The sequence below is a fragment of the Microcebus murinus genome, chromosome 9, assembly GCF_040939455.1.
Source record: "Microcebus murinus isolate Inina chromosome 9, M.murinus_Inina_mat1.0, whole genome shotgun sequence".
NCBI classification, from domain to species: Eukaryota; Metazoa; Chordata; class Mammalia; order Primates; family Cheirogaleidae; genus Microcebus; species Microcebus murinus.
In genome coordinates, this window is record NC_134112.1 from 89136519 (window position 1) to 89159345 (window position 22827).

The 22827-nt window shown below is 42.5% G+C and overlaps 1 protein-coding gene across 1 annotated transcript in view; it reads right to left on the reverse strand.

The window, feature by feature from the left end:
* Positions 1-2280: 2280 nt before the first annotated feature.
* KIAA1549 (KIAA1549 ortholog) overlaps positions 2281-22827 on the reverse strand; it is a 119976-nt gene continuing 99429 nt past the window's right edge. The window contains exons 19-22 of the mRNA XM_076006226.1: positions 18372-18418; positions 11594-11754; positions 6019-6164; positions 2281-4503 (exon numbers count right to left, since the gene is read on the reverse strand). Of these exons, the coding sequence (XP_075862341.1) occupies positions 4297-4503; positions 6019-6164; positions 11594-11754; positions 18372-18418 (561 nt within the window). The 3' untranslated portion in view covers positions 2281-4296. The remainder of the gene's footprint in view (positions 4504-6018; positions 6165-11593; positions 11755-18371; positions 18419-22827) is intronic.

Genomic DNA, 22827 nt, shown 5'->3' on the forward strand with positions numbered 1-22827 from the left:
TTTTGTCCCATACTGCGGCAGATCAGGATCAACTTCAGTTTTAATGACGACTTCACCCAACTTCTACAACCTTCCCTAGGTCCAGCTCTTCCCATGCCATCTCACCATTTGCCTGGGGAGCTCCCCTGTCTTCATCCAAGTAGCTTCCGAAGTTGACCTCTCCCCAAGATCCCACCACTCCCAAACATGCAACCGCCACGGCTTCTTAGTACCTAATGCACCTGTGTACTCTGAATATATTGTATTGATGTTTAAACCACGTTACTTATCTGTACCTTCCAGATACCATACTGGAATCTGTACTACCTTAGATTCTGAGATCTCAGAAGGCAGGGCTCAGGTCTGCTGACTTATTTGGTGCCAGAAACTGCAAAAAATCAGGAGCAGAAAGGCTATTTGAAAGTTAGTGGAGAAGGAAGGGAATTTAAAGCAAAACAGGAGCGAGGAAGGTAAGCAACTGGGCTTTCGGTTCTGCTCTGGTTACCACGTGTGACCCATTCACTGGACGATCACAGCATGTCACATCGCCCGTCCCGGGGCACTCGCACAGCGAGCACCTTACGTTTTCCCAGTGCTTTATTCTACGTCCTCAAGGGACGCTTGCACGCATGATTGGGTCTGCTTCTCACGACCGGAGATCCCGGGAGGGGGCAGGGGAGGTCTGTTCTCACTGGGCTGAAGAGGTTCAGCGAAGGAACCTGACACGGTGAGTTTGTGACAAAGTAGACTCTGCAAAACATCATTTCTCCAAACATTTTGACTCAAATTTATAGTTTGTGTCACCACTAGAATTTTTTACAATAGGAAAAAATAACACATACCATTTAGCTTTTCATTTCAGAGCGCTTCAGTAAACGGAACTCCCAAGCCACCCGTGATCAACACGAGGACCTTTCTTTTAAGTAGATCACATTAACTGAGTGCCGGAAGACCCACTGGGTACGGCGCGACCCATGACAGCTAGTTTGTTCTGAGTTTGGTGATTGGCAAAACTGTCGTGGCAGGTGTTTAGAGGTAACAAGTGTAAAGTGAGTGTGTTCTACATCCAATACAGAGTGCTGGTAACCCCACGTGGCCCGCTCACACCACAACCACTGGTTGTTTATTATCCATCGTCTTTGGTCTTGACATCTGTTTAAAGGTGTATCGGTTCTAACAATAAAAATACAAGTAGAATCCCTTTATGGTAGTTTGAAAGGCAGCAAAGTTGCTCTTGCAGTCACCCCCCTTTGAAACAGAGACCCCTTTCTGCAATGGACAAAGGAGGTAACCTTTTTTAATACACGCTATGTGCAAGCACTTATGACACTGAGCAGAATGGGGAGAGAAAGGACCATTTATTCCATTTGCTGTCACACAATTTGAATTCATTATAGCGTATCCATAATAAAACTCTGCTTGGAGCTGGGCACGGTGGCTCACATCTGTAATCGCGGCACTTTGGGAGGCCAAGGTGGGAGGAGTGCATGAGGCCAGGAATTCAAGACCAGCCTGGGCAACCTAGTGAGACCCCTATGCCTACAAAAATTTTTAAAAATTAGCCAGGTGTGGTGGCTTACACCTATAGTCTCAGCTACTTGGGAGGCAGGAAGATCGCTAGAACCCAGGAGTTTGAGGTTGCAGTGAGCTATGATGACACCACTGCAGTCTAGCTGGGACAACAGAATGAGACTCATCTCAAAAAAAAAAAAAAATTCTGCTTGGATATCTGAAATTCTCAATACCATATTCATGAAACCTGATATTTCTGAGTGACATGCAAAGACATTCCACTTTGGAGAGAATCTGGTGTTCAGGAGGTAAGAAATCAAGCCCGGAAGGAACCTCCTCTCCCACACTCTTTGGAACCTCTGGGGATCACCTGACCAGCAGTCGCCAGCCCTTTATTTAACATCTTTGAGAGACCTGTTCTCCTGTACCCCTTCTCTTTCAGAGGTGTACAGATGAAAAATGGGTACATTCTTGGCCGGGCGCTGTGGCTCACGCCTGTAATCCTAGCTCTTGGGAGGCCGAGGCGGGCGGATTGCTCAAGGTCAGGAGTTCAAAACCAGCCTGAGCAAGAGCGAGACCCCGTCTCTACTATAAATAGAAAGAAATTAATTGGCCAACTGATATATATATAAAAAATTAGCCAGGCATGGTGGCGCATGCCTGTAGTCCCAGCTACCCGGGAGGCTGAGGCAGAAGGATCGCTCGAGCCCAGGAGTTTGAGGTTGCTGTGAGCTAGGCTGACGCCACGGCACTCACTCTAGCCTGGGCAACAAAGCTAGACTCTGTCTCAAAAAAAAAAAAAAAAATGGGTACATTCTCACTTCCCAGAACCAACCTTCCCCACATTGTAAGACTCTTAAGTCTGAATGGCAGGCTTAATTAATGAAGTATTGAGATATGAGTCTGAAACCCAATGATCACAGTTTGAAAATCCACTTTAGCTATTTTATGGTTCTTAAAACTTGACACAGATAAACAGGTTTTGATTAGTCAGAGCCCCAAATCCTACCTGTTCATCTGTTATTTAGCTAAAAGTATAGTCATGCACCACATCGCGATGTTTTGGCCAATGGTGGACCAAATATATGACAGTGGACCCGTAAGATTATAATACCATATTCTTACTGTTCCTTCTCTATGTTTAGAGACACAAATACTTACCACTGTGTTATAACTGCCTACGGTATTCAGCACAGTAACGTGCGGTATAGGTGTGCAGCTTGGGAGCAAAGGCTACACCAAATAGACTAGGTGTTAGCAGGCCATACCGTCTAGGTTTGTGCAAGTGCACTTTGCTGTTCGCACAATGATGAAATCGCCTAAGCACACATTTCTAAGAACGTATCCCCGCCGTTAGGCAATGCATGACTGTGTTAGCTGATCTAATAAAAAGAGGTTCGCAGTGCAAATCTCTTATCTAAGCCAGCTTTTCTTCTGAGTTTCACTCAGGCACCAGAAAACAGAATAGCCCTCGTGGCCATCTTTCTTGCTATAATTTGGGAAGTGGGGAAAGGCCTATACTGCAGGAGTAGATCTTAACAGAGACGATCCCTTCTCTCAAACCCAAAGTGGCTAAGATAGTTTTAACAGTCACTCAACAGAGTAGTACCCCAATAAAATCAGACATGGGAGGCAACTCTCTCCTTTCTCTTGTGGTCACAAAGCTCTACTTTACATTTCTTGATCCACTGCAGAGAGGCTGACCTGAACTCAATTGCATTTCCAGATCTTGAACACAGGGAATGTGATTACTAAGGGATGTGGTCATGACAATTTGGTAGTCCTAGGAACTTTTATAAATAACTTTTGCTTATGTAAGATTTCTCATTCAAACAGAATTTGTGAGCAAATCACCAGCAAGGTGCAGGGATCCGTTAGGACCTCTTCCAAGCCTCATTCTACAGGACTGGCCTTAACACAGGTGCTGAAAGGGGGTGCTCCCAGGAGTCGCACGTGCGCAATTAGCAAACAGCAAACGCGATTAAGGATCGTAAATCTGAACTTGGATATGTTATGTATTTTGAATAACCAAATAAATATTGAGCTTTTTCCCCTGTTTGGGAGGATTTTTTTTTCCCTAGAAGAAAATGAAACCTTCAACATATTCTTCCACTGGAAAAGCCAAACTTGCATCTCAGACGTAAAGGGGAAGGGGCCCTTGGAGCTGAGCTGTAGCACCAGAAGAAGGAGGAGGAGGAGGAGGAATGCAGTGATGGCTTCGTTTGGAGTCACCAGGCTCTACAACCTGCCATTTGGTTTCTCACTAGTAGCTTTTTAAAATTCCCAAACAGTCTTAGTATTCTTGCTGTTAATGTTACTATTAAAATAAGTTCCTATGGAGTAAAAGAGGGAAATCAAGCTGTTAATAAAACGTCTTCAAATCTCTTTTCTCAGAAAAACAAAGCAGCAGGTTCATCGTACACATCAGACTGAATCCCATGGAAACACGTAATTCCTGTAATCCTTATACCATCTACACATTTTAATGTTTTGCCTTTAAAAAGGAGACGGATTTAGTAATTTTGTTAGCTTGGGTTTGTGTTTTGTTTTGTGAAGTGCTGCCGGCTTTTGGCCAAAGTATGTAACTTTCACCTGAACCCAAGTGCTCACAAAATTGCCAACACAGTAAAGGATCGTGAGCTGTCACATGACTTATGGCATCTTCTAAAATAGCAACTTGCTCCCTTACTTGGGCAGCTGGCCCAGGAGACGCTAATTCTTCTTAAAAACACCCACTCAGTTGATTTTCTTTTGGTCTTGCTTCCACGGGAAGCGGATACTTGGCAAATCTGCAGGCGAGCCCGATCAGCTATGGAAGTTCTGCACGGCGCTCTGTTTCTGGGAGAGCCGGAGCAGCTCCTCGCGGATCGCTTTGATGAGAGAGGCTGAGGAGTGACCGGGCTGCAGGTCTTCTGTGGAGCTGGTGGGGTAGCCCAGGCTGGGGCCCTGCAGCCCTCGGTGGGGGAGGTTCCCGGGAGGAGCTGAGGGCTCCCTGCCTGAAGTCCTTGGCACCTGAAATAGCGGTGAAGAAGAATATTCTTGATGTCCGAGCATGTGTGTCTGAAAAACATGGCAAACGTTACTGTACTTCCCAAGTAAAAACAAGCAGGAAAATCAAATTCAAACTGGCACTGGGAATGCTCCCAGGGGTACCTCTGCCATCTCCCACCCGACATCTCAGTGCTCCAACAGGACCCCTACTGCCCACGCCCTGCTGGAGGACCCCATGGAGGTGAAAGGTCAGGCGGGGACACTTGAGGAGACCTGAAGGCAGCTGGCAGAGCCGGAAAAGGGACTGACAAGGGGAACATCTGCCTTTGCCCTGGGATGGAGCCCAGGGAGGGTGTGCGTGGGAGCACATACTGTGACCACAGACCCCAAACAAGATCACAAAACCATTTTCCACCTTATCTAACTGCCCTCTGTCTTCTGTCTCTGTAGAGCCTTGTCTTTAGCAAGTCATCTGCACTAACGCATACAATCGTTTTGCTGACATTTGCAGCATACAGATTTGGCATTAGGTTGACAAGAATTACTACACTTTTCAGTGATTTTTCTTCATGTTTTTTCCAGTGGGGAAAAAAATCTCCCTTTACATTTACATGTAAGAATACTAAATCTGGGTACTGAAAAAAAGTATGCTAAGGGCAAGTTTTTAGCGAGATAAACACGGCATTCCAGCCCTAGGTTATTTCTGCGTTTTGCTTCTCCTAACAGTGATTGAGAGGCACTTCAAAGTGAGCATTATGGAGTTTGAAGGGAAACCCAAACATCTCGTGAAGCTGAGTGGGACACAAGGAAGGCCAAATAAAAGAAAAACCGCAGCAACCCAAAAGCAGATACCTGAGCCTATAACGATGTTTCTTTTAGGGAAAAAAGCATATTCAAAAGTTAACTTCCTCCCACTGAGTGAGAGCATCCAGCCTGTGTCTGCTGCAAAGGCACAGAAATGCAATGAAAGGTGTAGCATAAGGATAAAACAAAAGGTAACATTTTGGTTTGTATTTTCAAATTTCATTAATTTATCCGCCAAGGATATAAAATTTTTGAGAAAAATGAATGAAAACCCTTGTAGAAATAACCTGTGTCTATATTGAGTGAGTGATTATAAGCCTCAAAAAGACAACGTGTGCCTTAAAATGCTCCCAACTGTGTGCTTGTTACACAGTCACCTAATCCTCAAGTGGGTCATAATGCAAATGACACTAATAAGCTCACAGCAAGGCACAAATGGGATGTAAGATCATGAATGTTTACATAGCAATCACACTGATGACAAAGTCCAGATTTTAGTCACCTACAGGTTCAAAGTCACTAAAGTCTGAAATCTGCCTCAAGAGAAACTACACACTTTCCAAAAGGCAGATGCTAAAAACTGTGAGCAATAACACAAACAAGAGGGAGGAAGTGAAGGCGATTAAAACCTTTTTTAATGTCGGTTTCGAAAAGAGATCCCCAAAGCAGAAGCAGCTACACTAAGTGGTTATGTCTGAACGTTTCAGGACGACCCAAACGCAAGGTACTCACGGCCTCTCTCCGCCCGGCTTCATCCTCCCCGTAGGAAGGCCAGACCGCGCCCCCGTACTGGCCGCCTCTGCTGGCTGGGATTTCCACCGGCTGAGCTCCGATTCTGCTAGCGATTCCCACCTGCGTCAGGTGCTGGATCTGGGAGCCTGGAGGGAACACGGTGGAGAGGTCTGGTCAGCATTTGCAGGAGGGTGAGGCTGCCAAGGAAGACCCCGCCAGCCGTCAGCTCCGACCACCGCACCCCGGTGAGGGCCAGGGGTGCCGGACACTGTTCAAACAGGGCACCCATTCTACGTCAAGAAATGGCACTTACAAAAAACAGATGGTTGAGATCTTTGTTCCTTTTAATACAGAGGCTAACAGCCATGAAGCTGAAGGCCGGCTCCTTCCTGCTTGTGACTTCGAGATTCACAAGGAGCTGGATATACGATATGCATTTTTTCTTAAAAGGCAGGGTAGGTATTCATTTGAATTCAAAATATGAAAGGACTTTTCATGATACTCTTATTCTTTCCATAACTTAGCTACCGCACAAATAAAGCCACCCGCTCAGCCTCATCGGTGAGGTATCCTGATGGCAAAGCCAGAGGACTCTCCGAAGCTGATTCTCCTACACTTGGACATCTGCAGCCCGTGTCCCTATAAAAGCCAGGCATCAAACAATATTTTTCTCCCTCATCGACTTGTGGCATATGGAAAATATCCCTATATTGCAAATTAAGGGAGGGAACAGTGACTTTTTTTTGAAAACGAGTCTCACTTTGTTGCCTTGGCTAGAGTGCCGTGGCATCAGCCTAGCTCACAGCAACCTCAAACTCCTGGGCTCAAGCAATCCTCCTGCCTCAGCCTCCCGAGTAGCTGGGACTACAGGCATGTGCCACCATGCCTGGCTAATTTTTTCTATATATTTTTAGTTGGCCAATTAATTTCTTTCTATTTTTAGTAGAGATGGGGTCTCGCTCTTGCTCAGGCTGGTTTCGAACTCCTGACCCTGAGAGATCCTCCTGAGTGCTAGAATTACAGGCATGAGCCACCACACCCAGTTGACAGTGATCTTTAAGCACCGTGAAATAGAATACTTATCTCCAAACATTGCCAAGATGAAGTTGACCCGTGATGCTCAGACTAGTACTGCAAAGGCCGCGAGCATTCACAGAGGCACAGGAGGTGGCCTCTTCCATCCTTAAGGGTACTCCTACTCCAGTTGTCTAATTAACAACCTTCCTAATCAACTACAGTAAAAAAAAATAACTCCTCAACAATTTTATTTGGACATACAACGATAACTAAAGGTCAGGAGAACTCTCCAGGCTCTGGCCAGAGCGATGCAATCTACTGGAGCACTTGTCAGTTACTGCAAACCCTGGTCCTATTAAAATCACCAGGGCTATCAGTACTGCTTGCCCAACAGACACCTTCTGAGCAAATCTGCAAAGAGCTACAAATGCTACACAGTGTTCCCCATCGGTCCCAAAGCTTCAAACAACCACACAGGGAGAGAAGCATACCTTTTGTGTTAAACCACAAGAGTAGTTGGAATCATAATTCAGACATGATTCTGCATCCTGCTTTGTTCATTTAACAATACAGCACAGGCTTCTCCCATGATTCAACATCGAGCCCAGCAGGCCGCATTCCAGCTCAGCTGTCCACGCAGCGTGACCCTGAGCCACTGGCCACTGCTCCCGCTGAGCCCCGACAGACCCTTCACTTTTCCAGCGGGGATACAAATCCCCCTCAAAGGGTTATTTCAAGAATTAAAAGAGATAAAATAGATCAAGTGTCAAACACATAGGAGGCAAATGGTAAATCTTAAATTCTCCCTTTCTGGTTTTTTTTTTATGCCTTACATTCATTTATTGATTCATTTTGAGAGACAGGGTCTCTCTGTCCAGGCTAGCATCCTGGGCTCAAGTGATTCTCCCGCCTCAGCCTCCCAAGTAGCTAAGACTATAGGCGGCACACACACCCCTGCCCCAGGTAATTAAAAAAAATTTGTTTTTAGAAATGGGGTCTTGCTATGTTGCCCAGGCTGGTCTTAAACTCCTAGCCTCAGTTGATCATCCCAGTGCTGGGATTACAGGTGTGAGCTTCTGCACCTGGCTCTCTCGGTTTTAAATAGCTGAACAATCTACTCATGGATACCCTTATCACTGGGTATTTAGGGGAACTAACAATGTTTTGTGATTACGAATAATGCTGTGATAAACATCTTGGCCTATGTAGTTTTCCCCCATTATTTTGGATTTTAGGGAGAGCATGAGCCTGGGTTCCCAGAAGTGAAATTACCAAATCAAAGGTTCCACAAGTCCTATCGCCAAACTGCTTTCCAAAGTTTAATGATTTACACCACCACTGGGATTAATATAATAGTGATAATAATAATGGCAGCTAATATTTATTAGAAGTTTATGACATGCCAGGCACTATTTTGAGCACTTTATACTTGTCATCTTCTTTAACCAGCCAAACCACCTCAGGAGGTAATTAGTAACATGTCCCCACCGGACAGATAAAGAATATGCTAATTTTACCATACCGCATTATCATAAAAATAATTTCATGATTGGAATGGTACCTCACTGTGATTTTTTTTCCTTTTTTTTTTATTTCGGCATATTATAGGGGTACAGATTTTAAGGTTTCAATAAATGCCCATTTCCCCCCCTCCCCCCACAAGTCTGAGTCTCCATCATGACCATCCCACAGATGGTGCACATCTCACTCATTATGTATGTATATACCCGCCCCCCTCCCCCCTCCCACCTGCCCAATACCCTATTACTGTAGTACCTATGTGACCACTTAGGTGCTGTTCAGTTAATACCAATTTGCTGGTGAGTATATGTGGTGCTTGTTTTTCCATTCTTGGGAAACTTCACGTAATAGTATGGGTTCCAGCTCTAACCAGGAAAATATAAGATGTGCTATGTCACCATTGTTTCTTAGAGCTGAATAGTACTCCATGGTATACATATACCACATTTTATTAATCCATTCTTGGATTGATGGACACTTGGGCTGTTTCCACAGCCTTGCAATTATGAATTGTGCTGCTATAAACATTCGAGTGCAGGTGTCTTTTTTGTAGAGTGTCATTGGATCTTTTGGGTAGATCTCACTGTGGTTTTAATCTGCATTTTTAAATAATTTTCAAAATTGGGCCTTTTCACTATGTTTACTTTTATACGCTAAACACATGTATATATTTCTCTTGTTGCATTCTTTAGTCTTGTCCTCTGCTCACTGATCTTTTCAGGTTCGCACCTTTATCGATTTATATGAGTTACCCTCTATAGTACATATACGTCTTGGCCACAATCTGCAGTAAATTTTCCCTAGGTACTATTTTGGTTTTGGCCAGTTTTAGACACACACATTTGATAATTTTCCACAGTCAAAAAGGTAACTAGTCTATTAGATCTTAACATTTCCATTACAAATGTTTACATAATTTCATCTATTATTAGAAATTAAAAATAACTTTCAAATGTTTGACACATACAACTTCTATATTCTTCTAGACTTTTTAATTAAAAATTAGTACTTCTGAATTTTGTTTAGGATATATGTGCAGCAAGGTTCAAATACACAACAATTAACAGGAGAAACAAGACTCACTGCAAAGCAAAGCACCTGTAAAGTATGGGAAATCCTGTAGGATATCAGAATACATTATTTATTTTATTAGCTAACAGACAATGCAAAATGCAAGAACCTCCTAGAAGACCACAATGGAAAAAAAATATACACCAATTATTGCAAATTTGGAATTAGCCTAAACTACTTTTTTTCCCTTTAGGCTCTCATCCAATATGAAATAAATTACTTTCTTGATGACAATATAAAGGTGTATATTCTCCAGAAAGTTAGAAAATAGCAAAATTAATGATTTAACATGTAATGGTTCCTCTCATTAAAGTTTCAAAACGGAGGGTGAAGAAATGAATGGGGAAAATAAACAAGGGACTTTGAACTTTTATAATAAAATACAGTAAGATGATAACAAACTTTATGAATTTTTCAACACGTGCAGAGCTTTATAAGAAACAGAGTTCCGGATCTTAAACTATGCAGATCTTTCAGGAACACTGAACAGGATTCACAAATAGTATAGCTCTTATAGTACCAACTATTTGTGAGTTGAAGTTTTATGAAATAAAGGAGTAATTTGGAGGTACAAGTTTGAACTGCAGACACCTGTCATATAAGAATCTTTGCTAAGCCATGCTGGGCACTGCTTATCAACCTACAAGTAAGCAGTGCCCCTTACTACGTGTCTGGAAGGGGGTTTCTGCTGCTCCACTTACACTTCTGTTGGACTTATTAGGGAAATCAATTGTAAACTAGAGTTATATTTGAAAATCTGGGGATTTACAAAGACCTCAGGACAAATCACTCATGAATATCAAGCTTCCACTGAATTTCAGGAGGATTTGTTCTGGGTTCAACAATTAACACAAGGCCAGACACGGTGGCTCAGGCCTATAATCCTAGCACTCTGGGAGGCTGAGGTGGGAGGATAGCTTGAGGTCGTGAGTTCAAGACCAGTCTGAGCAAGAATGAGACCCCTTCTCTACTAAAAATAGAAAAAAGTAGCTGGGCATGGTGGCTGGCACATGCCTGTAGTCCCAGTTACTTGGGAGGCTGAGAAGGGAGGATTACTTGAGACCAGGAGTCTGAGGTTGCAGTGAACTATGACGACACCACTGCACTCTAGCCCAGGTGACAGAGCTCTCCAAAAACAAATTTACCTGAATTTCAAAGGGTACTGAAAGGAAAACCCTTTAAATACTAAAGGAAAAAAAAAAAAAAAGCTGTGTGCAAAGACATAAAAATGGAAAAGTGATTAGATCATTTCAGAAAACGTGATCTTTCACTGTTGCATTATCAGGTGGAAGCTGCCCTGGTCACTAGTAGTGATGCTAAGACAATTCGGGGTTTGAACGAGCAGAGAGGAGCTAGAACTGTGCCACAGTGGCCACCGGCTTCCCGCAGGCCCTGCACTGTGGACTCTGCCCACATGTGCAGCAGCAGAGGAGACAAGACTCAGGCAGGGGACGGGAAATAATGACAAGTAAGGAAAGGGAAGGAGACGATACTAACAAAGGTAGAAGGAGGAAACAGTGGTTGTGCCCTCCTAGAATTGACCAAAGAAAACAAAAATCTCCCTCCAGTCACTGTCAAGCAACTTGTTCATTACAAGCTGGAAAAGCACCTTCTTTAAAACAAACGCCTTTTCATGCCACACCAGGTGCTCAGACAGACCTTCCAGATTACCGTGAAGATCCAGAAATGTTTCTTCTGGAGGAAGCGAGCTGCGAATTCCCCGTGAAGGGGCTGGTTCAGGGCAGACCGGCACATGCCAGCCTTGGGGACCTCAGGCACCCCGAGCTTCCCAGCGCCCCTGCCTGCACTCTGCCGGGGTCCGAGGGACGACAGCCCTGACCAGGGGAAGCGGCGGCTGCGCGCTGGGCACGGATGCTCCGGGAAGTCTGACATGCAGTGTTTCCCAATTTAGCCAAAAAACCAACGTCCCACGGCTCAGGAATGCAAGCTGAACAGCCACGTGTACCTGTGGTGCCCCCGACAGGCCGGGGCCGGGCCACCGACGGCTGCATCTCCTCAGCGTAGATCCCGCGGGCAGCAAACGGAGCTTCGGCCGCTGCCTGCGGCTGCTGGGGCTCGGGCGGTGCCAGCTCCGGAGACGGCAGCAAACCGGGGCCGAGGCTCGGCCTGCGGGCAGAGCACACGTGAGCATCAGCACACCCCGGCTCCGAGATCTTCTCAGGCGCTCAACACGACAGCAGGATGAGCCCCATCTGTCTACCTGCCTGACCGCAGGAGACGCTTCCCCTGCCGCCTGAGAGCAGGGATCCTATTCACTTCTGTTTGCTCCCACCCCACCCCCAGCGCCCGGAGCACAGCCGATGCTGACCAATCCCTGTGCGACCACGGGATACATTTTTTTCCATTTAAAAAAAAATGGAAGAAATGCTTTACCTTCCAGAGCAAACAGAGACACAGCTGAGGTTCCGGGGCCTGTTTGTCTCTAGCCTCTGGCCAGCGCCGTGGCTGTCACCCTGCTGCACGTCAGCACCACCCACGTGAGCACGGGACGCCCACGCCGCACCCAGACAAACGCGCACAGGATCTCCAGAGGTGGGACCCAGACCCTGGCAGTTTTTAAAACTCCGCAGTGATGATCCTGCTGCCCATCGAACCAGTGTTCTAAGCGCTTCTCAAACCTTTTGGTTTCCAGACCCTGTTCTACTCATAAAATTCCCAAGGACTCCCACGAGCTTTTATTTATGTGGATTATATTAACATCTACCAATATTCACCATATAAGGAATTAAAACTGAAACATTTTTTAAATACTTATTTTAAAAATTCATGTAAAAACAACAACATAAACCTATTACATATTAACATAACATTTTTCATGAAATCAGCTAAATTCTCCCTCGCCAAAAAAAATTAGTGAGAAGAGTGCCACTCTTCTATATTTTGTTCAAATTTCCTTAATAGAAGGTACCTGGATTCTCATATACTTTGCATTCAATCAGTTGCCGTATGTTATTTCAAGAAGAAAATGCTCCCTCACAGAAAATGTATAGATGGGAGAAGTATTTTAATAGCCTTTTCAGATAATATTTGAAGAATATTTCAGATATTCTTCTTGATACCACACCTAAACTTGTCAAGTGGTAGTTCCTTGGGGGTTAGTTGCAATGTGAAATCTGAGACAATATCGATGAACTTTTCATACTCCATTACATTAAAACCCACAGCTCCATCTTGTACTTTGAATGGATCTTTAACCCATGCATGATTTTATAACATCTGTCATTTGGAAAAATACTAGTTCACTGAGTTGTGCAGACCTTGATATTGTTATATCTCATTTTGCAGTATCAAAAAATTTCATTCGTTAATATCGTCATCGAGTTCATCTATTAATAGAAAAGTCTTTAGGTACTGGGAAGCTGTTAAGTTCACTACAGCAGACAAAAGTTTCCAAAATTCAAATTTTCACTTGAAAGCTCAATTTTATCATTAGCACCAAATACTGTCAGTTGTTTTTCTTGAAGTGACAGGCTCGCTTTGTTCACTTTCGAGACAATGTCTGCCAAACACACTCAAGTCTGAAGATGATGTCTGTCGGTTGTTTGTTCAAGTCAAAAGCACAACAGAAGTTAGTTCAGTCTCAACTCAAACAATGGGCTTTCCCTTAAAAATCCTATATTCAGCAGAAATGCTTTATACGTATTTCCTCTTTTGTCACACAGACTATTAAAGACTCAAGGGTCTAGGTTTCATAAAACTAATAATTTTTAGTGCTGCATCAAGGACATGCTAACATAAAACTGGCACTTTGTTTTTGACTGCGATCACACAGCGGTGAAGAACACACCGCCACCCACACAACCTGGCACTGCCTAGACGCAGCCAAGGGCCAGCGGCCTCACCCCCCACTGCTTTTGCACCTCAGTGCAAGTGCCAACGTAATGAAGAAAGGCAAATAACCTCTCAAGAATATTACAAAAATAGTTTTGACTTCATAGACCTCCACAGAAAGGGTCTCAAAGACCCCGCCCTGAGAACTAGTCTCAAGAAATTCAAGAATAACAAAAGGTTACAGTCTACTACAGCTCTATGCAAATGGCAGGGAAACAGATTAAGCCAGCATAGCGAGAATGGAGACTGACTGGCACTTATTCTATGGTGTTATTTCTGAAATATATCTCATAAATCGACTATCTATTTTACACTTTTTAAAACCCAGACTATTTTACACTTTTTAAAAAACTAACGTTGTTTTAGATCGGCCTCAGAAGGGAGATGCCTGTCATCTCTGACTTTACAGATCTAAGGGCTTAACGTGAGGCCAGCTCCTCCTTCAAGGTCTGGAAACTGGAGCCACATCCCACCTAGCCACAATCCCTGGACCCTCCACTCACCAAGGAGCTCTGGCCCTTCACTTAATTCTTCCTCCTGCCCCCCGCTGACTACATTTGCATCATCTTTATCCTACACTGTGTGCTGAGATACTCTAGACTCCTTTAACTTGGGTGATGATAATAAGATTTATTGTCCATACCAAAACACTTTTTTTTTTCTTTGAGACAGAGTCTCACTCTGTAGCCCCGGGTAGAGTGCAGTGGTGTCATCATAGCTCACAGCAACCTCAAACTTATGGGCCCAAGCATCTTCCTGCCTCAGCCTCCCAAGTAGCTGGGACTACAGGCGTACACCACCACACCTGGCTAATCTCTCTATTTTTTAGTAGAGACAGGGTCTTGCTCTTGCTCTGACTGGTCTCGAACAACTGAGCTCAAACAATCCTCCTATCTAGGCCTCCCAGGGTGCTAGGATTACAGGCATGAGCCACCACGCCCGGCCTTGGAACACTTTGAGATTGAAAGCTACTGATGACTGGGACTAACCTGAGCAAACCAGATGATAGGGTCCCCCATATCTCTAACTTCTGCACTGCATCACCTAAGCTCCCCTCGCCACTGTTACCTTTTTTACTTTGGACCACATAGCAGTGCCTGGGTAGGGGAGGAAGGGTGGGAAAAAATAAAGAAACCCCTCTGAAAATGAAGTATAAAGAAAAGTTAACAGTAAAATAAGTAGGAAACTGACAATATTTCTACTTCTGTGTGTCCTCTGGTCATGGAAGGGACAGTGGGTTTGATTTCTGTGATTCACTTCTTTACTACAATGCTGTCTTTGTAATGAACCAATGTCCACGCACGTGTGGTGTACTGGTCTACTTGTCTAGCCTCACAGCAATACCAAACCATCTTAATTACTCAACAGTAATTTATAGCTTTTAGAATAGTCCTCACATCTTATTCTTCTCTCTCAAAACATCTTGGCTATTCCTGACCCTTTGCATGTCCAGATAAATTGTAGAATCAGCTTGTCAATTTACATATATTAAAAAAAACTACTGGGATTTTGAATGGGATTGCATTAAATGTAAAGATCACTTGGGGAAAACTGACATTTTAAAAATATTGAGTTGTCCAATCCATGAACATCTTTCTTTAGAGGGCTTAAACATCTGTGGTTAGGTTTATTTTCACATGTTTTATATTTCTGAATGCTACTTTAGGTGGTACCTTTGAAAATTTCTTTTTTGTTTGATGCATATATACAGAAATAAAACAGATATTTGTACATTGATCTTGTATCCAGTTACCTTGCTGTTCAGGTGTCCTGCTATTTAGTGATCTTATTAAATTCCCTTAATTCTAACAACTAATGTGTTGACACTTCAGAATTTGCTAATACAAAATTATAATCATCTGTGAATAATAACCGTATTACTTCTTTCTTTGAACTCCTTACTTTTGTTTGTTTCTTTTCCTTGCCTTGTTACACTGGCCAGGACCCCTGGGGCAGTCCTGAACAGAAGTAATGTGAGCAGGCACCTCTGTCTCACTCCTGTTCTCAGAAGGAAAGCTTTTAACCTTTCACCATTAAGTAATATTTGCCAAGATGCCTTTTAACAGAATAGAGAAGTTCACTCCTATTCTTTGTTTACTAAGATTTTTACCATGAATGGATGTTGTATTCTATCACATGCTATATCTATTGAAAGGAGATGATTTTCCTCCTTTATTTTCCTTGAAGTGGTAAATTATACAGCTTCATTTTTAAAATGCTAAATCACCCTTGCATTGCTGGAATAAATCCAACTTGGTTATAATGTGATATCCTTTTGTACATATTGCCAGAGATGTTCAGTGATGTTTACTTTCTAATTTTTCATATCTAGGTTCATGAGAAACTGGCCTTTAATGTTTTCTTCCTTGCACTCTTGTCCTTGTCCTTGGCATCACGGTGATCCTGGCCTCACGCAATGAGTTAGGGAGTGTTCTCCCTTTTTTCTATTTCTTGGGAGAATTTGTATAACACTGGCACCTTTTCCTCCTTCAGTGTTTGGCAGAATTCACTGTTTAAGCCAGCTGGGCCTAGAGTTTTCCTTGTGGGTAGAATTTTAATAGTGATCTCCATTTTTAAAATAGTTATATGACTATTCAAGTTTTCTCTTTCTAGGAATTTTTCCATTTCAAATTTATGAATGAAAATGTATTCATAAAATCATTTTTATTTTCTTTCTTTTTAGACCCAGAATCTTGCTCTGTAACCCAGGCTGAAGTGCAATGGAGTGATCATAGCTCACTGCAGCCTCAAATTCCTGGGCTCAAGTGATCCTCCTGCCTCAGCCTCCTGAGTAGCTCGGACTACAGGTGCATGCCACCACACCTAGCTAATTTTTACTTTTTTAAAGAAAGAGGTCTCATTATGTTGCCCAAGCTGGTCTTAAACTCCAGACCTCAAAGCAATCCTCCCTCCTCAGCCTCCTGAGTGGCTGGGATTGCAGGCATGAGAAATCTGGATTAATGTGTCCTTTCTATTCTTCTTATTGATAATTTATTATACAGATTATTTGGTCAAGCTTGTCAGAAGTTTATCAATTTTATTAGTTTTCAAAGAACTAATTTTTGGCTTTATTAGTCCTCTCTAATGTGGTATTTATTTTCTATTTCATTAATTTATATACCATTATTTTTATTATTTCCTTCCTTCTACTTTAATTGGATCTTCTTTTTTTCACATATTGAGTAGGATTCATTGATCAACGATTTTCAGTCATTTTTCTTTCCAGATATATTCATTTCAGGCAATAAATTCTCCCCATAAACACTACTATAGCTGTATCCCACAACTTTTGATATGCTGCATTTTCACTGTTCTTCATTTTAGGTTATATTTTAATTTCCACGGTGATTTCTTCAGTGTATCTTGGGTTATTTTAGAAGAGTAATTTGCAAACATGTAGGGATTTTCTAGTTATCTTTTGTTATTGGTTTCTAACTTAATTTTACTAGGACTAATAAATATACTCTGAATGATTTCACTTCTTTGAAATTTGTTATGGCCCAGTATATGGTAAATTTTTTAATGTATATTAAAAGAAGGTAAATTTCACAGTTATTAAGTCTAGTGTTCTATGCAAGTCAATTAGGTCAAGTTGATCATGTTGTTCAAACCTTCTATATCCTTTCTATAGCTTTATATTTTTGATGTGTCTCATAAGCCAAATACAGTTTTTAAAATCCAATCTAATCTTTTTTTTTAATTGGAATAGTTATTAACATTTAATATAATTACTTTTAGATTTTAATTTAGATTTCTATCATTTTATAGCTGCTTTCTGTATGTCCTGCCAGTATTATATTCTTTTTTCTCCCATTTCCTATCTTCTCTTGGATTATTTTAAAATTAGTTTATTCCTCCTTATAATATTATATTTAGGTAATCTTTCAGCACTCTTTTAGTGAGTTGTCCTAAAAACTACACCACAATCCTTGACATTGTACAGTCTAACATCAAATAGTACTTTTACACTTTCCTGGACAATGGACCCTAACTTTGTATTAAGCATATAAAGCGTAATTATTTTAAAATCTCTGTTTGATAACTCCAATAACTGGATCACCTATGGTTCCATTTCTATTGTCTGTTTCTTTTTTGAAACATTATATTTTCTTTTCCTCTCATATGCCTCTGTGTGTGTGTGTGTGTGTGAGAGAGAGAGAGAGAGAGAGAGAGAGAGAGAGAGAGAGAGAGAGAGAGAGAGAGAGAGAGAGAGAGAGAGAGAGAGAGAGAGAGACATGTACCATAGCAACAATGTAAGGCCCAGAGTGACTTTATCTTCCTCTAAAAGGGATTTACACTTGTTTCTGACAGGTACCAATGCCTGAGCACCTTTCAAAGCTGAACTTTAGTTCCTGCAGGACTGATCTACATATGATTCACCCCAATTCCTAGAGTATAACACCTAAGGGTCGAAACTCAAAACCTCTGGGTGTTTACCAGGGTCTGTCCTCCTCGCACCCCCAGCCCCATTAGTCTGTCAAAAGCTTTGCCCGGCTTCCCAGTGGCCTCTCATGAAATCCACAGATGTCTCTGGGAGAACAGTGGCCCCCAAACTGGGCTCCTCTCTCTGGGTTTCCTGGAGCTTGACCTTAGACTGCTTCACTGTTATCTCTCAGGTTTTTTGGTTTTTTTTTTAATTTAATTTAATACTTTGTCCAGCTTTTCCAGTTGTCTTCAGCAAGAGGGCTGGTCTAAATTATGTAGTCTGTTGTTGCTGGAAGTAGAACTTAAATTCCAACTTTTTTCTTTCCTCTTCTGGTTAGATCAAGAGAATATACAAAACTCAAGAGTTTTGCAATCTGCTCACACTAGCTAAAATAAATGAGTTTACAAAATTTTAAAAAACAGCCTATGTGAGAAAGTAATAATACATTTCGTTCTGAAAATCTTACCTTGGCAATGGGCCTGATGGGGGAGTCATTCCATAGTCTTCGTATCTCTGGAAGAGATTCAAGAGAACATGAAGATTAATATCCAATGCTTATTATAAAGTGACAACAGCAAACTTATAAATTTAGGTTGGCAGGATTGACTTTCAAGGGAATTATTTTCTCATTAAAACTCAGCATGCTACCGGGGCACTGTGCCATTGAGTAATGCTACACGTTTCAGTTTGGGGAACTGGGCTTCTAGACTTTAGAAAAACACAACTAATTTCTAGATCTTTCCTTTTCTTATATAATCTAACTAAAAACAGAAGTAATCGACAGGCTTCCTGTGCCTGCTCTTCCCTCCAGGCTCATTCTCTGCAAACCTGCGTCTCATGTTAAAAAGGCAGGCCTGGGTGACCACATTCAGGGCAGATGACTCTACAACACGAGCCATAATGTTGCCAGATCTGGTGGGTGCCAAGCAGCAATTCAAATACCTCAAGTGACAAACTGTCAAATGCTGTACCATGTGGTAGAATGCTATAAAAAGAGAATGAACAAAAAGAAAACCAGAAACTAAGAAAGGCCCTAAAAGCTGAAGGCAGCACCCTCAGTTTCAGACCGTTTTCTGGCTTCAAGGAGACCCAGCTATCCTTCCTGCCCTTACATTCCATACATAAGGTGTCCCTGCATCCTTCAACCAACTCTTTGCAAACTAGCCAAGTGTTCTTTGACTAAAGCAATATGCCACGTGTTTTAAAGAAACATCCACCTAAGAAATCTGCTGCATTGCTCAGGAAGTCAACATATCCCATCCCTAACATACATGGGACTCCGATTTCAACATCTCTTTTCAAAACTGGGGAATCGTTATTGTGGAATCAGATATTTCAGCAGAACAATAACTCTGGATAGAGTCCGCCCAGCTGCCGTCAGCCCCACTTGATGGTCTGTACATGACCAGGGGCTCCAAGGTAGGGGCGAAGTCAGCCCTGCCCCTGGAGCGGCTCTACCACGCCATCCTTCTCTTTGTAACCTTTCATCCACTGACTTCGTATTTTGTATTAAGCACTGTGTGAGCATTAGGTCGGGCCAACACCACCACTAAAAAAGTGCTCACCACCTGTTTTACAGAGGGAAACCAACTCACAAAGAAGTTAGGTAATTTCTTCCTAAAAAGTCTTTCGGACGCCATAGGCCACGCTCTTCATCAATGCCCCGCACTGCCCGTGGCTCCCGAACCAGCCTTTCCCTTGTGAGCCGATCTCCATTTCGTGGGGAAAAGAGCAACTCTGCAATCAGGCAGAGCCACTCAGCGTCCCTGGGCCTCTTTCTTTGTGCCAAGAGGATATAATGATCTCTAGACGCACAGCGTTCTGCGGGGATTATTAAATATGAAGCTGTGGTCAGATTACTTCCCCTTCTGACCCTGTCTGCTCCCATCCTCTTGGCAGAGCTGCAGTTCCCCAGCTGGGCTAAAACAAGCTAAGGCACATTACGGAAGAAGCAGGGAAGAGAAGGAAAAGAAGCTTCAACTCTTTTTCCAAACAATTAAAGGGAAATCTGACACTGGATAAAGATTATTCACAGTGGCTTGTGTGCTCTCAGCACAGCGTGCAATTTTAAAACATATTCAGATGCAAAATTATATTTTAACAAAAATCAAGGCTTACCAGTTTACTTCTCAAGATCTCAGGAGGTCTAAGTGACAAAGTAAATTAAAAACAGTGAAAAACACCTATCTACTTGTTATCTGTTGTATTATCGTAGTGCTAGGCATTTCAACTCTATTGTCATCTGAAAAAGGATGTCATGTTTCTAGAGATTGCATGCCATGAAGAAAAGGTTTAAAAAAAAATTACAGATGGGATGTCTGTGGTTCTGTTGCAGGATGGGTCACACACCTATATACAAACTTGGAGGACAAAATTGGATTGGAAGGTTTCAATCAGTTATGTCAATAAAAATCCCATTTTAATGCATCTCTTCTTTCAATTCACTACAAAACACAGGCCAGAAGAGCGGGGAAGGCAAGCCGCGTGGTTAGTGGAGTGTGGGATAGGCCTAAGGCACAGCAAACACACAGTCAGGCCTGCCTGAAAGGGTCTTAGCTCAGGCATCCACACTCGCTGCGGAGAGGACTGCTCCAGAGACAGCTTAACTTTCACCAGGGAAGCAGAAACACCACTTATCACATGGCCTAACTCACTGATGCACAACGAGCACCCTCACACTGGCAGAAGAGAGCAAGAATGTCATCAGGTGGTAAATAAACGCTCAGGTGGAAACTGGAGGCACCTTGAAATCCACATTCCTGTGGTTTTTACTATAGTCAGAAGCAGCAAAATAAATGACGATCAGATTCCTCCTGGCAACAGTAACTTTACAACCAATTTATAAATATGTCTAAATTATATTAGATGTCCACAGATTCAGGTAATGATTCTGGCTTTCCACTAGATTAAAATTGTTATCATTCTCATCAAAACACATTAGGATAACATCGAAAGTCCACGCTGAGAAAAACCACTGAATAACAGTGCTTATAAAAATCTTACTGATGGATTTGAATTCACAGTTAAGAGGGTAGATTAAAGCATTATCTGGAATCTTTAATCCCCAACACCTATGAACAATGAATAAGTAAGAAATTTATTTTGATGCAAATCTGTCAAAAATTACTGCTAAAAATTCACCAGCAGGAAGCAAATAAGTAAAGGAGTAGAATCATGCTATTAACTGAGAAAAATGGTGGCTGAGGGAAAAAAAAAAAAGATTCTGGTAGCCCCAGTTTCATAAAGGAAAGTAAATCCAGACTCTTCCTCCACCTTGTGCAGAAGAGGAATTTTGTCCTACATATTTATTTATTATTTACTTATTTTTTGAGTCAGAGTCTCACTCTGTTGCCTGGGCTAGAGTGCCATGGCGTCAGCCTAGCTCACAGCAACCACCAACTCCTAGGTTCAAGCAATCCATCTACCTCAGCCTCCTGAGTAGCTGGGACTACAGGCATACACCACCATACCCGGCTAATTTTTTCTATATATTTTAGTTGGCCAATTAATTTCTTTCTATTTTTATTTTTTTTTGTTTTTTTTTTTGTTTTTGTTTTTTTTTTTTTGAGACAGAGTCTTGCTTTGTTGCCTAGGCTAGAGTGAGTGCCGTGGCGTCAGCCTAGCTCACAGCAACCTCAAACTCCTGGGCTCAAGCGATCCTTCTGTCTCAGCCTCCCAAGTAGCTGGGACTACAGGCATGTGCCACAATGCCCGGCTAATTTTTTCTATATATATTAGTTGGCCAATTAGTTTCTTTCTATTTATAGTAGAGACGGGGTCTCGCTCTTGCTCAGGCTGGTTTCGAACTCCCGACCTCGAGCAATCCGCCCGCCTCGGCCTCCCAGAGAGCTAGGATTACAGGCGTGAGCCACCGCGCCCGGCCTAATTTCTTTCTATTTTTAGTAGAGATGGGGTCTCGCTCTTGCTCAGGCTGGTTTTGAACTCCTGACCTTGAGTGATCCTCCCGCCTTGGCCTCCCAGAGTGCTAGGATTACAGGTGTGAGCCACCACGCCCAGCCTGTCCCACATACTTTAATTTCTTTGTCTCTGCTATAATTCCCACGACCTGAAATATCCTTCAACTGACAATCACTAATTAATTATCTTTTAGATTTTTTACTTGGATGTCATTTTGTCCAGAAAATCCTTTACAAACACCTCAAGGTCCAGCTAAGTGCCCCCACCCCCAACATCACTTCCCCACCACGGCACCTCCCACACTGTGCTGGAAATTCCATTCTCACTGTCCACACGTCTTCCCCAGAACCTGAGAGCTGGGAAACAGGGACCGCGTTGTACGCTGCTATGTCCCCGACACCCAGCAGAATTCCCGGAATACAGCAGGCCAATAAGCAAATGACCAGATACAACAACCACATCCACATTTATTTTCTCACTGAGTTTCATTCTGTACCTCCATTTCCTGAAAGATTAGAAACCACCAGCTGTGTCTTTGTAGTTTAATATTTGTGGAATCAAGCTATGATGTAACATTAAATAATAACTAATAATGATCAGAGTGAATGATATTCCTGCCCCCCACATGGCAGGGTTATCCACACTGCAGCCTCTGTGCCATGCGTGCCTGGAAGGGAACAATCTATTGCCAAGGGCCTATTCTGAAAATTCGAGCCAATTTCAAAGACAAAAAAATAAAATTCTTTTAACATATGGTTATCGCCACCCAATGTCACTCAATTGTAAGGGTAACGAAATCCGAGGGCCTAGTAAAAACACTCCCTGACTAATACATTTAAATTGTGACCTACTAATTTCACTCCAGAGTCAAATCTTTTAGTCTCATTATTTCACCTGAAATTAAAAGAACATAATATTTGTGTCACTTCTTAGAGTTTTTATTTTTCCGTGTCTTAAGAAGGTAAATTTGAAAGGACTGATTGAATATGAAAAACATAAATGAC